Source organism: Nerophis ophidion, linkage group LG01 (genome assembly GCF_033978795.1).
Source record: "Nerophis ophidion isolate RoL-2023_Sa linkage group LG01, RoL_Noph_v1.0, whole genome shotgun sequence".
Taxonomy (NCBI): domain Eukaryota; kingdom Metazoa; phylum Chordata; class Actinopteri; order Syngnathiformes; family Syngnathidae; genus Nerophis; species Nerophis ophidion.
In genome coordinates, this window is record NC_084611.1 from 5,915,257 (window position 1) to 5,927,272 (window position 12,016).

General features: G+C 40.3%; 2 protein-coding genes across 2 annotated transcripts in view; one reads left to right on the top strand and one right to left on the bottom strand.

Moving 5' to 3' along the window:
• LOC133553184 (zinc finger protein OZF-like) overlaps positions 1–12,016 on the bottom strand; it is an 839,429-nt gene that overhangs the window by 581,113 nt on the left and 246,300 nt on the right. The gene's annotated exons all lie outside the window — the stretch shown is intronic.
• On the top strand, positions 837–11,088 carry LOC133549523 (zinc finger protein OZF-like). Its single transcript, XM_061895055.1, has 2 exons — positions 837–1,119; positions 7,472–11,088. The coding sequence occupies exons 1-2, from the start codon at positions 1,017–1,019 to the stop codon at positions 8,938–8,940; spliced, it is 1,572 nt and encodes a 523-aa protein (XP_061751039.1). The 5' UTR covers positions 837–1,016; the 3' UTR covers positions 8,941–11,088.

A 12,016-nucleotide genomic window follows, 5' to 3' on the forward strand; every position in this document is an offset into this window, starting at 1 on the left:
CGCTCGACATCCATTGCTTTCCTCCTCTCCAAGGTTCTCATAGTCATTATTGTCACCGATGTCCCACTGGGTGTGAGTTTTCCTTGCCCTAATGTGGGCCTACCGAGGATGTCGTGGTGGTTTGTGCAGCCCTTTGAGACACTAGTGATTTAGGGCTATATAAGTAAACATTGATTGATTGATTGATGTGATAGATCCTACTTTGAAGGTCTGTCTGACAAACCAAAACAAACAAAGCGTACTTTAACAGATCGATAAAAATCGGTAGCGAGCTGAATGTAGATAAATGGAGCAGAGTAAAAGTAGCGTTTTTTCTCTATAAATATACTCAAGTAAAAGTAAAACCATGTTGCATTAAACTACTCTTAGAAGTACAATGTATCCCAAAAGTTACTCAAGTAGATGTAACGGAGTAAATGTAGCGCGTTACTACCCACCTCTGCAAGTCATCCTTCAATGAGGATATTACTGATAAAAGTCAAGAGGAGAAAAACGTCAAAAGGGTGAAATGTTGTAATGTTGAAAATGTATACTGGGGTAGTGTGACTTTCACACTTTCACAAGACTTACTTTGTCAAACAACTTGCCGTTTGCTTGAACCCACTAAAAGACAGGATACAACTTTGTCCATTTTTGTTGAATTTCTATCTCCAAAATATTTTGATATCAAAACAGTTTTGGCGATAAGGAGCACTTCAATTATGAGTAATAAATGTAAGAAAAGATGAAAAAAGGGCCGCTAGTTATTTAAAAGGTATTTTATTTTTTAAAGTGCAGTTGTTGACCGGAAGTTGCACATTTCTGGCGCATGCGCAAACACATCGACCACTGTCCAAGTCAAAGATGGCGGACTAAGCGACGTGGCTTTCTGTAGAAGTTTCACATTTACGATCTTATAGATTCAAAAAGAGCTTCCAATACCTCAACTATTCACCTTTTCTTAAGCCCACCACACGGACTTTGAGTGTGGAGCGACGGCGTGTTAGCTGAAGTGAAGATTGAAGACGTGATAGAAGATGGACGACTACTGCTATGCTAAGATGGCGACGTCATGTCAAAGAGAAAGTGAAAGAGAATCAGCGCCACCAACGGAGAACAATCTGAAAAGCGAAGATGAAGGTGAGTGTGTTGCATTCCTTAATTTTAAAGTTATTCGATTTCAAAGCCCTAAAAATAGAAATTAGTCGACTTTGTTGAACAATGTAAACAACGAACCTCGATCCAAAATGGCGGAAATGTCTGTTAGAAGTTACCGCAGTAGTAAACAGTAGGCAAGCAACGATACTTGCTATAATCCTTCGTGAATACGACTTTATTGACCGTGATCCTGCGTTTTAATATTTTTCGATCAGACTTTTTGTTTGTGTTTGCAAAGTTTCTCATCCTCTGATACAACATGGACTAAAAAAAACTCTGCAGACCCATTTTTTCTCTCATTTTTGAGTTTGTGGTTAAAACCATTTTGTCCCTGAAATAATCATTAAACTTTTAAAATATTGTTTGGTAATTTTAAACTGAAATACAAATGTTATAGTATTCAGTACACCGCTGATACTTTGTCTCCTGCAGAATGTTTGTGATGACAAGCAAACAAAGGTACAAAATGTACAGAAAAGAAGGAAAATCGTGGTCCTAAAACCAGCTACGGACCAAAGCGTGGGTTACCTGTACCGTTACACCTCAAGTAAAACCATTATAGATATAAATCAATCAATGTTCATTTATATAGCCCTAAATCACTAGTGTCTCAAAGGGCTGCACAAACCACAACACAAACCACTACGACATCCTCGGTAGGCCCACATGAGGGCAAGGAAAACTCACACCGTTAGTCCGAAACGTCCAACAGTAGCATATACTTAATATGATGTGAAATGAATTATATTTATACAGCTCTTTTTCTCTAGTGACTCAAAGCGCTTTACATAGTGAAACCCAATATCTGAGTACATTCAAACCAGTGTGGGTAGCCCTGAAAGCAGGTGGGTAAAGTGTCTTGCCCAAGGACACAACGGCAAGGATGGCGGAAGCGGGAATCGAACCAGCAACCCTCAAGTTGCTGGCATGGCCACTCTACCAGCCGAGCTAAACCGCCTAACAGTTGTCAGCCGTGAGCATATATTACCTCCATCAAACATGGCGGAAATGTCTGTTACAAGATACTGTGCTAGTAAATAGTAGGGATGCAACTGTACTCGCTGTTATCCTGCACGGGACAATCCGTCCAATTCAAATAAAAAGTGATATCAATCGAGATTGGATGGTATATACTTTTTTTTTTTTCTCTAGCACTTAGCAATAGAGCTAATTGCTCGATCTGCTTATCACTCGGCTCCTAAAACTCGTAGCTCATCCTCCTTATATTCAGGCTCAAAAATATAAGGTTCTGGATCATAATTTGTCCCCAAAGTATTATTTGATGGAACTCATGAAGTCTGCCTTTATTAGTAATAGTTGGTGGTGTTGTTGAAGGAAATAGTGAGCGTTGTGATGCGTCTGTGAAAATAATGCATCACCGTTTTGCCTAAAATGATGAAATGACATAAATATTACATGTTATTATGAATGTGCCTGTTATTACACTACATATATACTTACAGTGTGTATATAAAACGTTGCTGGAAGTTTTTGGATATTTTTTAGAGTTTTTTATAGGGGAAATAAAGTGCGTCCCCGTTACCTGCATTGTTAGCTGACTTTTATTAGCCTTTATTTATGAGTTAGAATCAGTACACAACAAGTAGCGACGCTATGTAGCTTAACTACAGTTCCCAGTAGCGTGGCGTTAGCCTCGCTCCTTTTTGAACCCGTAGTGATTCCTGTAGCTTGGCTATTTTCCGCCCCATGTAGTGACGTAGCGTCCATCAAACGCTACAAAGAGAGAAAATAGACTGTTAGTCAAGAGCTGGGAAAAACATGCTATAATCATTTTAATTCATTGTTACTATGTTTGTTTTTTTACGTGTTATTTATTTGTTACTAATGTATATCTGGGTGATCTTTTAGATTATATTTAAAATTTAGTTTTGGTGGTATTAATTTTACATTTTCAAAATAATAAATAATTGTGTTATTTATTGTGATTCCAAAATCCCTCAAAATAATTGTCATTATTACGTTTTGCCATAATTGGGCGGTATAGCTCGGTTGGTAGAGTGGCCGTGCCAGCAACTTGAGGGTTGCAGGTTCGAGTCCCGCTTCCGCCATCCTAGTCAATGCCGTTGTGTCCTTGGGCAAGACACTTTACCCACCTGCTCCCAGTGCCACCCACACTGCTTTAAATGTAACTTAGATATTGGGTTTCACTATGTAAAGCGCTTTGAGTCACTAGAGAAAAACGCTATATAAATATAATTCACTTCACTTGTCCAGCCCTAGACGTGGTATTGGAGAGGACTTCATGATAAACTATGTATCACAGTACTTGAGTTTTACTGCCATTTTATAAAGTCATTGAAAAATGTAAAAACAAAACAGCTTAAAGTACATGTTGTACACTAGATGCAAGTTATCATTTATTGCACAAATTGTGTGGAAAACAAAGTCATTCCAATGATCATTGCAATTGTACAGAAAGTGGATCAAATGTATTGCTTTTAATATCAAAAAAACGTCCTCTACTTCTTATCTACAGACTTCTTTGAAGTAGATATTATCTTTTCGGATCCTAATGTCCATGGAAGCAGATGTTTTCTACTTTCTGTGATTCTAGCTGAACTTTTCTGAGTCTATGACAAGTCATGTCAACATTGATCCATCCTTCTGGCAAGGCACTAAATGAATGGCCGTGAAACACTACACACTAGGGTGGTCCCGATACCAATCATTTAGTACCGGTACTAAATGTATAGATACTTTTACAAATACATGGCACAACAAAAATGGTCAATATTGGCTTTATTTTAAACAGAACATCTTACATTGTAGCGGTTGCTTTAAAGGGGAACATTATCACAATTTCAAAAGGGTTAAAAACAATAAAAATCAGTTCCCAGTGGCTTGTTGTATTTTTTGAAGTTTTTTTCAAAATTTTACCGGTCTCGGAATATCCCTAAATAAAGCTTTTAAGTGCCTTATTTTCGCTCTCTGCGAAGACACTGGCCATTTCCCTGTGACGTCACACAGTGCTGCCAATGTAAACAAACAATGGGAATACCACAGCAAGATATAGCGACATTAGCTCGGATTCAAACTCGGATTTCAGCGACTTAAGCGATTCAACTGATTACGCATGTATTGAAACAGATGGCTGGAGTATGAAAGTATTGAAGAAGAAACTGAAGCTATTGAGCGAATAGCTATTGACGCTATTCATAGCCATAGCATGGCCGAATAGCTGCGTTAGCATCGCCGGTAAAATGTGCGGACCAAACGATCAGGACTTTCGCATCTTTTGACACTGGAGCAACTTAAATCCGTCGATTGGTAAGTGTTTTTTTCGCATTATATGTGAACGTAATATAGTTGCAAATGCATCTGCAGGTTATCCATACATCTCTGTGCCATGTCTGCTTTAGCACCGCCGGTAAATAGCATGTTAACATCGATTAGCGTAGCATGTTAGCATCGATTAGCTGGCAGTCAACATCAACAAAACTCACCTTTGTGATTTCGTTGACTATCGTTGCAAATGCATCTGCAGGTTATCCATACATCTCTGTGCCATTTCTGCCTTAGCATCGCCGGTTAAATGTGGAGACACTCTGGCACATTCAATGGGGGTCTGGCGGCAGACACTTTGGCATCTTGGGGCCAGTGGTGCAACTTGAATCCCTCCCTGTTAGTGTTGTTACACCCTCCGACAACACACCGACGAGGCATGATGTCTCCAAGGTTCCAAAAAATAGTCAAAAAAACGGAAAATAACAGAGCTGAGACCCGGTGTTTGTAATGTGTTGAAAATGAAAATGGTGGGTGTGTTACCTCGGCGACGTCACATTCTGACGTCATCGCCTCCAGCGCGATAAACAAAAAGGCGTTTAATTCGCCAAAATTCACCCATTTAGAGTTCGGAAATCGGTTAAAAAAATAGATGGTCTTTTTTCTGCAACATCAAGGTATATATTGACGCTTACATAGGTCTGCTGATAATGTTCCCCTTTAAGAGTGGCAGTATGTGTGGTGAGTAAGTGAGTGGGCGAGTAAGGAGAGGTAGTGGTATCATGTGCAGGAGTGTTAATAGCATGGTGGATGTCCGCTTGTGCCCTGTGGAAATAATAAAGTGAACAATAGCGTTGCAACTAACAACTAATTTGATACTCAATAAATGTGTTAATTATAACTTAGATGAATCAATTAAAAATCGAATAAAAGAGACAAACTACATTTCTATGCTTTCCAGTATTTTATGTGCTCAAATCACATGCCTGTATAAAGCAATGGAACCTCCCAGGGGAAGATCAAGGGTGATGAGTCAAATGCAGAGAACAATTTTGCCACACTTAGTGTGCGTGTGAGACTATCAGTGCTACTTTAACTTTAAAGGAGACGGCGTGGTCACGTGATCTGCACATGACACATGATTGGCTGGCTGACTCTCACCTCATTAGACGTAGCCGCAGCGCATGCACATAGCATAGATCCAACGAATTGGTGATTTAATTAATCACCAACTATCTTTATAATCGATTTTAATCAATTTAATCGGTTAGTTGCTGCAGGTTGTAACTATTTGACGGCTGTGTCATTTTGACCAAAGAACGGAGTTGTTGTGTCTATAGGCCCAGAGTCGCTTTGCAGGCAGTGCAAGCAAAGTTCAACTCCCGGGTGTTGTTGAGGGGGGAGTGAGGATAGTCAGAGTGTCCCTCGCTGAGGTGTCCTTCGGGGATGTTTCCCCAACAGCCTTTTTTTTCTTTTTGAGCAGCGCCAAGGCCATGCTAGGGAGTCAGATCGTGGATTAGGAATGTTGTTTTCCAAACGAGCAGACATTTTCATGGCCTGTCTGCTCTAATCGTCCATGTCAGCTCTCAATCCAATTTTTTCCAATCCAGCAAGCCTCTCTATGATGTCATCCATCTTGTGATTTAGTTCAGAAATGGCCACAGTCTGTGATCCCACAGCTCGACCCAGGCCTTCCATTGCCAGGGACAGCCTTTGTAAGTGAGTGGGCGAGTAAGGAGAGGTAGTGGTAGCATGTGCAGGAGTGTTAATAGCATGGTGGATGTCTGCTTGTGCCCTGTGGAAATAATAAATAAAGTGAGCAAGTTGTAACTAATCGACGGCCTCGTCCTTCCGATCAAAGAGCGGAGCTTTATGGACCCAGTGTTACCCCCGACAAAACATGGGCCCTGGAGGGAAGGTCTCCCCTGCGCTCCTCGACCACGGTCTGGGAGCCCACAAACAGGAAAGGTGTAAAGCAACCCTTGCAGAGCGGCGGCTCCCTGTTTAAAGTGTCACCTTTATTGTTAGTTTAGAAGCCCAAATACCTCCATATTGCACTTCACACACCCTCTTTATTAACCAGTAGAATTGTCCTTTGTTGCCTTTCTTCCTCTCCACGATGTTATTGCTTGTATGCACTTTGTGTGTGCGTTTTGACACACTCAACATCATGCGCCTCGGCTCTGTAGTCACCGCCACACAGCGGCATTCAGATGAAAGAACGGTACCGGTACTATTCAAAAGTGCTACGGTACGGATTTCAATTGATACTTTATTAGTAGGCAAGGCAAGGCAGCTTTATTTGTATAGCACTTTTCATACACAAGTGCTTAACAGACAGCAAAGTGAAATAAAAGAAAAATTAAAATGCAGACAATACAAATAAAAACAGTGTGGACGTTAAAAGATTAAAAGATTTAGCTGAAAGGTAAGGTGAACATAAAAGTTTTCAGTTTAGTTTTAAAATTAGTCAAAGTTGGGAAAAATCTGATATTTTCAGGAAGTTTATTCCAGCTATTTGTTGCGTAGTGACTGAATGATGATTGATTTGAGTTTACTCTGGGAACCGCGAACAGATTGGTCTCAGAGGATCTCAGTGATCTAGAGGGCTTATATAGTGGGAGCATATCAGTGATGTACTTCGGCCCCAGACCATGTCGTGATTTATATGTGAGCAGGAGGGTTTTGAAATCAATTCTCTGATGTACAGAGAGCCAATGTAAGGATTTAACAATTGGTGTAATGTGCTCACATTTTTGGGTCTTTTTTAGAACGCTAGCAGTAGCGTTCTGACCAAACTGTAGCCGCCTGACAGTTTTTTTGGGAAGACCTGCAAGGAGACCATTAGTCATTAGTCATCGAGACCAATAGTCTAACCTATTGGTAATAAAGGCATGTACAAGTTTTTCTAAGTCTTGAGCTGACATGAGCCCTCTAAGTCTTGTTACATTTTTGAGGTGATAGTAGGCCGATTTTGTTACGGATTTGATGTGACTGTCGAAATGTAAATCAGAATCTAATAGCAGTATACTGTACAACACTACTACACACACATACAGTACATAGAAGAAAGTGTGTGTTTGTCTTGCAGACGTCCAGCAGCTGATGGGTAATCCAGAAGAAGTTTCCCCTCAGTCAGGGGGGAGCTCCACTTTGAAGCAGGAGACTCCACAACCACCCTGCATTAAAAAGGAAGAGGAGGAACTCTGCATCACTCAGGAGGCAGAGTGTCTTCTAGGACGAGAGGAAGCTGATTACACCAAGTTTCCACTGACTGTTGTCTCTGTGAAGACTGAAGATGATGAAGAGAAACCACACGTAGACAACCTCTTAGCTCCACTATCAGATAGTGAGGCTGAAGACGAGGTTGAAGAACCTTTGAGCAGCGATACAGACTGTGAAGGTGATATGAGGACTCACACTGACAACAAACACTTTGAATGCTCTACAAAGAAGAGAGGTAAAACATGTTTGAACTGCTCAGTTTGTGCTGAAAGTTTTGCTAACAAGAGCAATTTAAATCGACACATGAGAACACACACAGGTGAAAAACCATTCAGTTCTTCAGTTTGTGGCAAAAGCTATTCTCAAAATAGCAATTTGACTAAACACATGAGAACACACACAGGTGAAAAAACATTTAAGTGTTCAGTTTGTGGCAAAAGATTTTCTGTTAAGTGGTATTTGACTGAACACATGAGAACACACACTGGTGAAAAACCATTTAGTTGTTCAGTTTGTGGCAAACCATTTTCTCAAAATAGCAATTTGACTGAACACATGAGAACACACACTGGTGAAAAACCATTTAGTTGTTCAATTTGTGGCAAAAGCTTTTCTCAAAATAGCAATTTGACTAAACACATGAGTACACACACAGGTGAAAAAACATTTAAATGTTCAGTTTGTGGCGTAAGCTTTTCTCAAAACAGCAATTTGACTAAACACAAGAGAACACACACAGGTGAAAAACCATTTGATTGTTCAGTTTGTGGCAAAAGCTTTTCTGTTAAGAACCGTTTGACTGAACACATGAGAACACACACAGGTGAAAAACCATTTAAGTGTTCAGTCTGTGGCAAACATTTTTCTCAAAATAGCATTTTGATTCAACACATGAGAACACACACAGGTGATAAACCATTCAATTGTACAGTTTGTGCCAAAGGATTTTCTGTTAAGTGGTATTTGACTGAACACATGAGAACACACACTGGTGAAAAACCATTCAGTTGTTCAGTTTGTGGCAAAAGCTTTTCTCAAAATACCAATTTGACTAAACACATGAGAACACACACAGGTGAAAAAACATTTAACTGTTCAGTTTGTGGCAAAACATTTTCTACTAAGAGCAATTTAACCAAACACATGAGAATACACATAGGTGAAAAACCATTTAACTGTTCGATTTGTCGCGAAAACTTTTCTATTAAGAACCGTTTGACTGAACACATGAGAACACACACAGGTGAAAAACCATTTAGTTGTTCAGTGTGCTGTAAAAGGTTCACACATAAAGCAGCCGCAGTAAAACACACAAGAACACACAAGGGGAAATAAGCACTTAGCTGTTTAGTTTGTGGTATGTTGCTCATATGTGGCGACATCCACCCTACCCAGGACCTCCTCACTGCTTCTTTCACAAATATCGGAGGTATTCATACAAACTTGGATTATTGGAGGCATACTTTTATCTAACTACCAACGTTTATTTTTCAGACTGATTGATGTGCAAATCAGAGACATATGAACAATTAACCCACAACTCCCACAACCCAACCCCCACCTCCCTCGACATTCGGGCATAACAGGTTCAATCCGGCCCGCGAATTGAGTTTGCGAAGTGCAAAATTCAGCTGCATTTTTTAATGAAAGAAACTGCTGTTCTAAATGTGTCCACTGGATGTCGCAATAGCAATTCTGTTAGGCAAGCAAATAGCATAGCAAGTATACCAAGCAAGAGGTACACAGTAAAGCGGGGCTGTGACTCCTCCCCCTCCAGCCAACGTAAAAGAGGAGTAAAATAATCAATCAGTAACCCCACTTCAAATGCAGCATGAGACACTGCACACTGATATAGTTCTGTGAAAATGATTGTCTTCTGTGCAAATGTAAAGAAAGTGAACAGTGTGTGATTTACTGCAATACTGTCAGTCTTTCAACTTTTTATTCGTGCTTTGTTGAAATTGTTCACACATTGCACTGCTTTTATTTTTCTATCAATACACATTATGTCTAGAAGACAGGAAGTAACTCAACACCCTTGAATAGTTTCTACCTCAGTGTGTATGGTTTGTTGAGTTAGCACAGGATTAATATGTGGAAATGACAAATGAGGTAGTTGATACATAGAATAGTTTCTATTCATTTTTGTTGTGGTTTTCTCCATGGGTTTTGACTTAAAGTTTAGTACCTTTAATTAATTAATTAAAGCACAATTAATTAGATTAATTGTGTTCTTCAAGGTGTCTGTAAAAATGTACCTTTTTTTCTTCCTGTAAATGTTTAACTAACGAAGTGTTTTGTCAAGAGGATTATTTGTGATATGTACATTTTCAGAATGTGCTCGTTCTATTTCGGGCCGAAATAAAATAAAGAAAACAATCTGAAGTGAGCTAAAATGAGTTTGACAGCCCTGCTGTAATCTGACTCATGTGAGCAGGTTACTGTATAAACACATTTTGTTATAAGTTATAAAAATGTGTTCAGTTCTCAGAGACACATCAATGTCAGGCTGACAATCGCTCTTCCGCAGCTCCTACTGACTTGTTCTGATGACTCTGCAATAGTGGGGTGTATTGACGATGGTGATGATGAGGAATACAGGACACTGGTGGAGGACTTTGTCACATGGTGTGGAAAGAACCACTTCCAGCTCAATGTGACGAAGACCAAGGAGCTGGTTGTGGACCTGGGAAGGAGGAGGAGTACTCTGGCGACCCCTGTTTCCATCAGGAGGGTCGATGTGGACATGGTTGAGGATAATAAATACCTCGGAGTACACATGGACAACAAGTTGAATGGGTCGGAACACGCTGAGGCCCTCTAGAAGAAGGGACAGAGCCGCCTCTACTTCCTCAGGAGGCTAGGATCCTTCAACGTCTGTACAAAGATGTTGAAGATGTTCTACGAAACGGTGGTGGCGAGCGCTTTCTTGAATGCCGTGGGTGAGGGATGCAAACAGACTGGACAAGTTGGTAGAGAAGGCCAGTAACGTGGTGGGAGTGGAGCTAGACTCTCGGGCGGTGGTGTCACAGAGGAGAAGTCCAGCAAAACTCCTAGCCATTATGGACAACACCTCCCACCTACTACACTCGGACTTTGCAGAGAGAATGAGCACGTTCAGTGGAAGGCTCAGACTCCCAAAATGTAACACGGAATGACACAGGAGGTCCTTCATACCGACAGCCATCAGACTGTATAATGCATATGTTCCTTGACTGCACTTAAATGTAGAATATATTTATATTATTCATATATTATATATTTAATAAATGTCATATATTATTTATTATTATTATTGGCTATTGTGAGCGAACTGTGGTGCTGAATTTCCCCCAGGGAACAATACGGTACTTTCTATTCTATTCTATTCTAGGGCTTTTTTTTCTTTATTCAGAGAAATGATTTGACCTTCTAAAGGTTTTTAAAGGGGAACATTATCACAATTTCAAAAGGGTTAAAAACAATAAAAATCAGTTCCCAGTGGCTTCTTGTATTATTTGAAGTTTTTTTCAAAATTTTACCGGTCTCGGAATATCCCTAAATAAAGCTTTAAAGTGCCTTATTTTCGGCTCTCTGCGAAGACACTGGCCATTTCCCTGTGACGTCACACAGTGCTGCCAATGTAAACAAACAATGGGAATACCACAGCAAGATATAGTGACATTAGCTCGGATTCAAACTCGGATTTCAGCGACTGAAGCGATTCAACAGATTACGCATGTATTGAAACAGATGGTTGGAGTATGAAAATATTGAAGAAGAAACTGAAGCTATTGAGCGAATAGCTATTGACGCTATTCATAGCGAATAGCTGCGTTAGCATCGCCGGTAAAATGTGCGGACCAAACAATCAGGACTTTCGCATCTTTTGACACTGGAGCAACTTAAATCCGTCGATTGGTAAGTGTTTTTTTCGCATTAAATGTGGGTGGAAGGAAACGTAATATAGTTGCAAATGCATCTACAGGTTATCCATACATCTCTGTTCTATGTCTGCAGTTCCATGACACTTTGGCATCTTCGGGCCAGTGGTGCAACTTGAATCCCTCCCTGTTAGTGTTGTTACACCCTCCGACAACACACCGACGAGGCATGATGTCTCCAAGGTTCCAAAAAATGGTCAAAAAACGGAAAATAACAGAGCTGAGACCCGGTGTTTGTAATGTGTTGAAAATGAAAATGGTGGGTGTGTTACCTCGGCGACGTCACATTTCGCGATTTAAACACCTTTCAATTGTTCGCTGTCGGAGCGACGACCTTTCACCCGTGACGTCTCAACATGAAGCAATCCGCCATTTTCTCAAACACATTACACACACCAAGTCAAATCAGCTCTGTTATTTTCCGTTTTTTCGACTGTTTTCCGTACCTTGGAGACATCATGCCTCGTCGGTGTGTTGTCGGAGGGTGT

Excerpts from the sequence above, each read along its gene's own strand:
- LOC133549523 (XM_061895055.1), top strand. The coding sequence starts at position 1,017 with ATGGACGACTACTGCTATGCTAAGATGGCGACGTCATGTCAAAGAGAA. Across the intron at positions 1,120-7,471 it reads TCTGAAAAGCGAAGATGAAG|ACGTCCAGCAGCTGATGGGT; the intron begins GTGAGTGTGTTG and ends TTTGTCTTGCAG.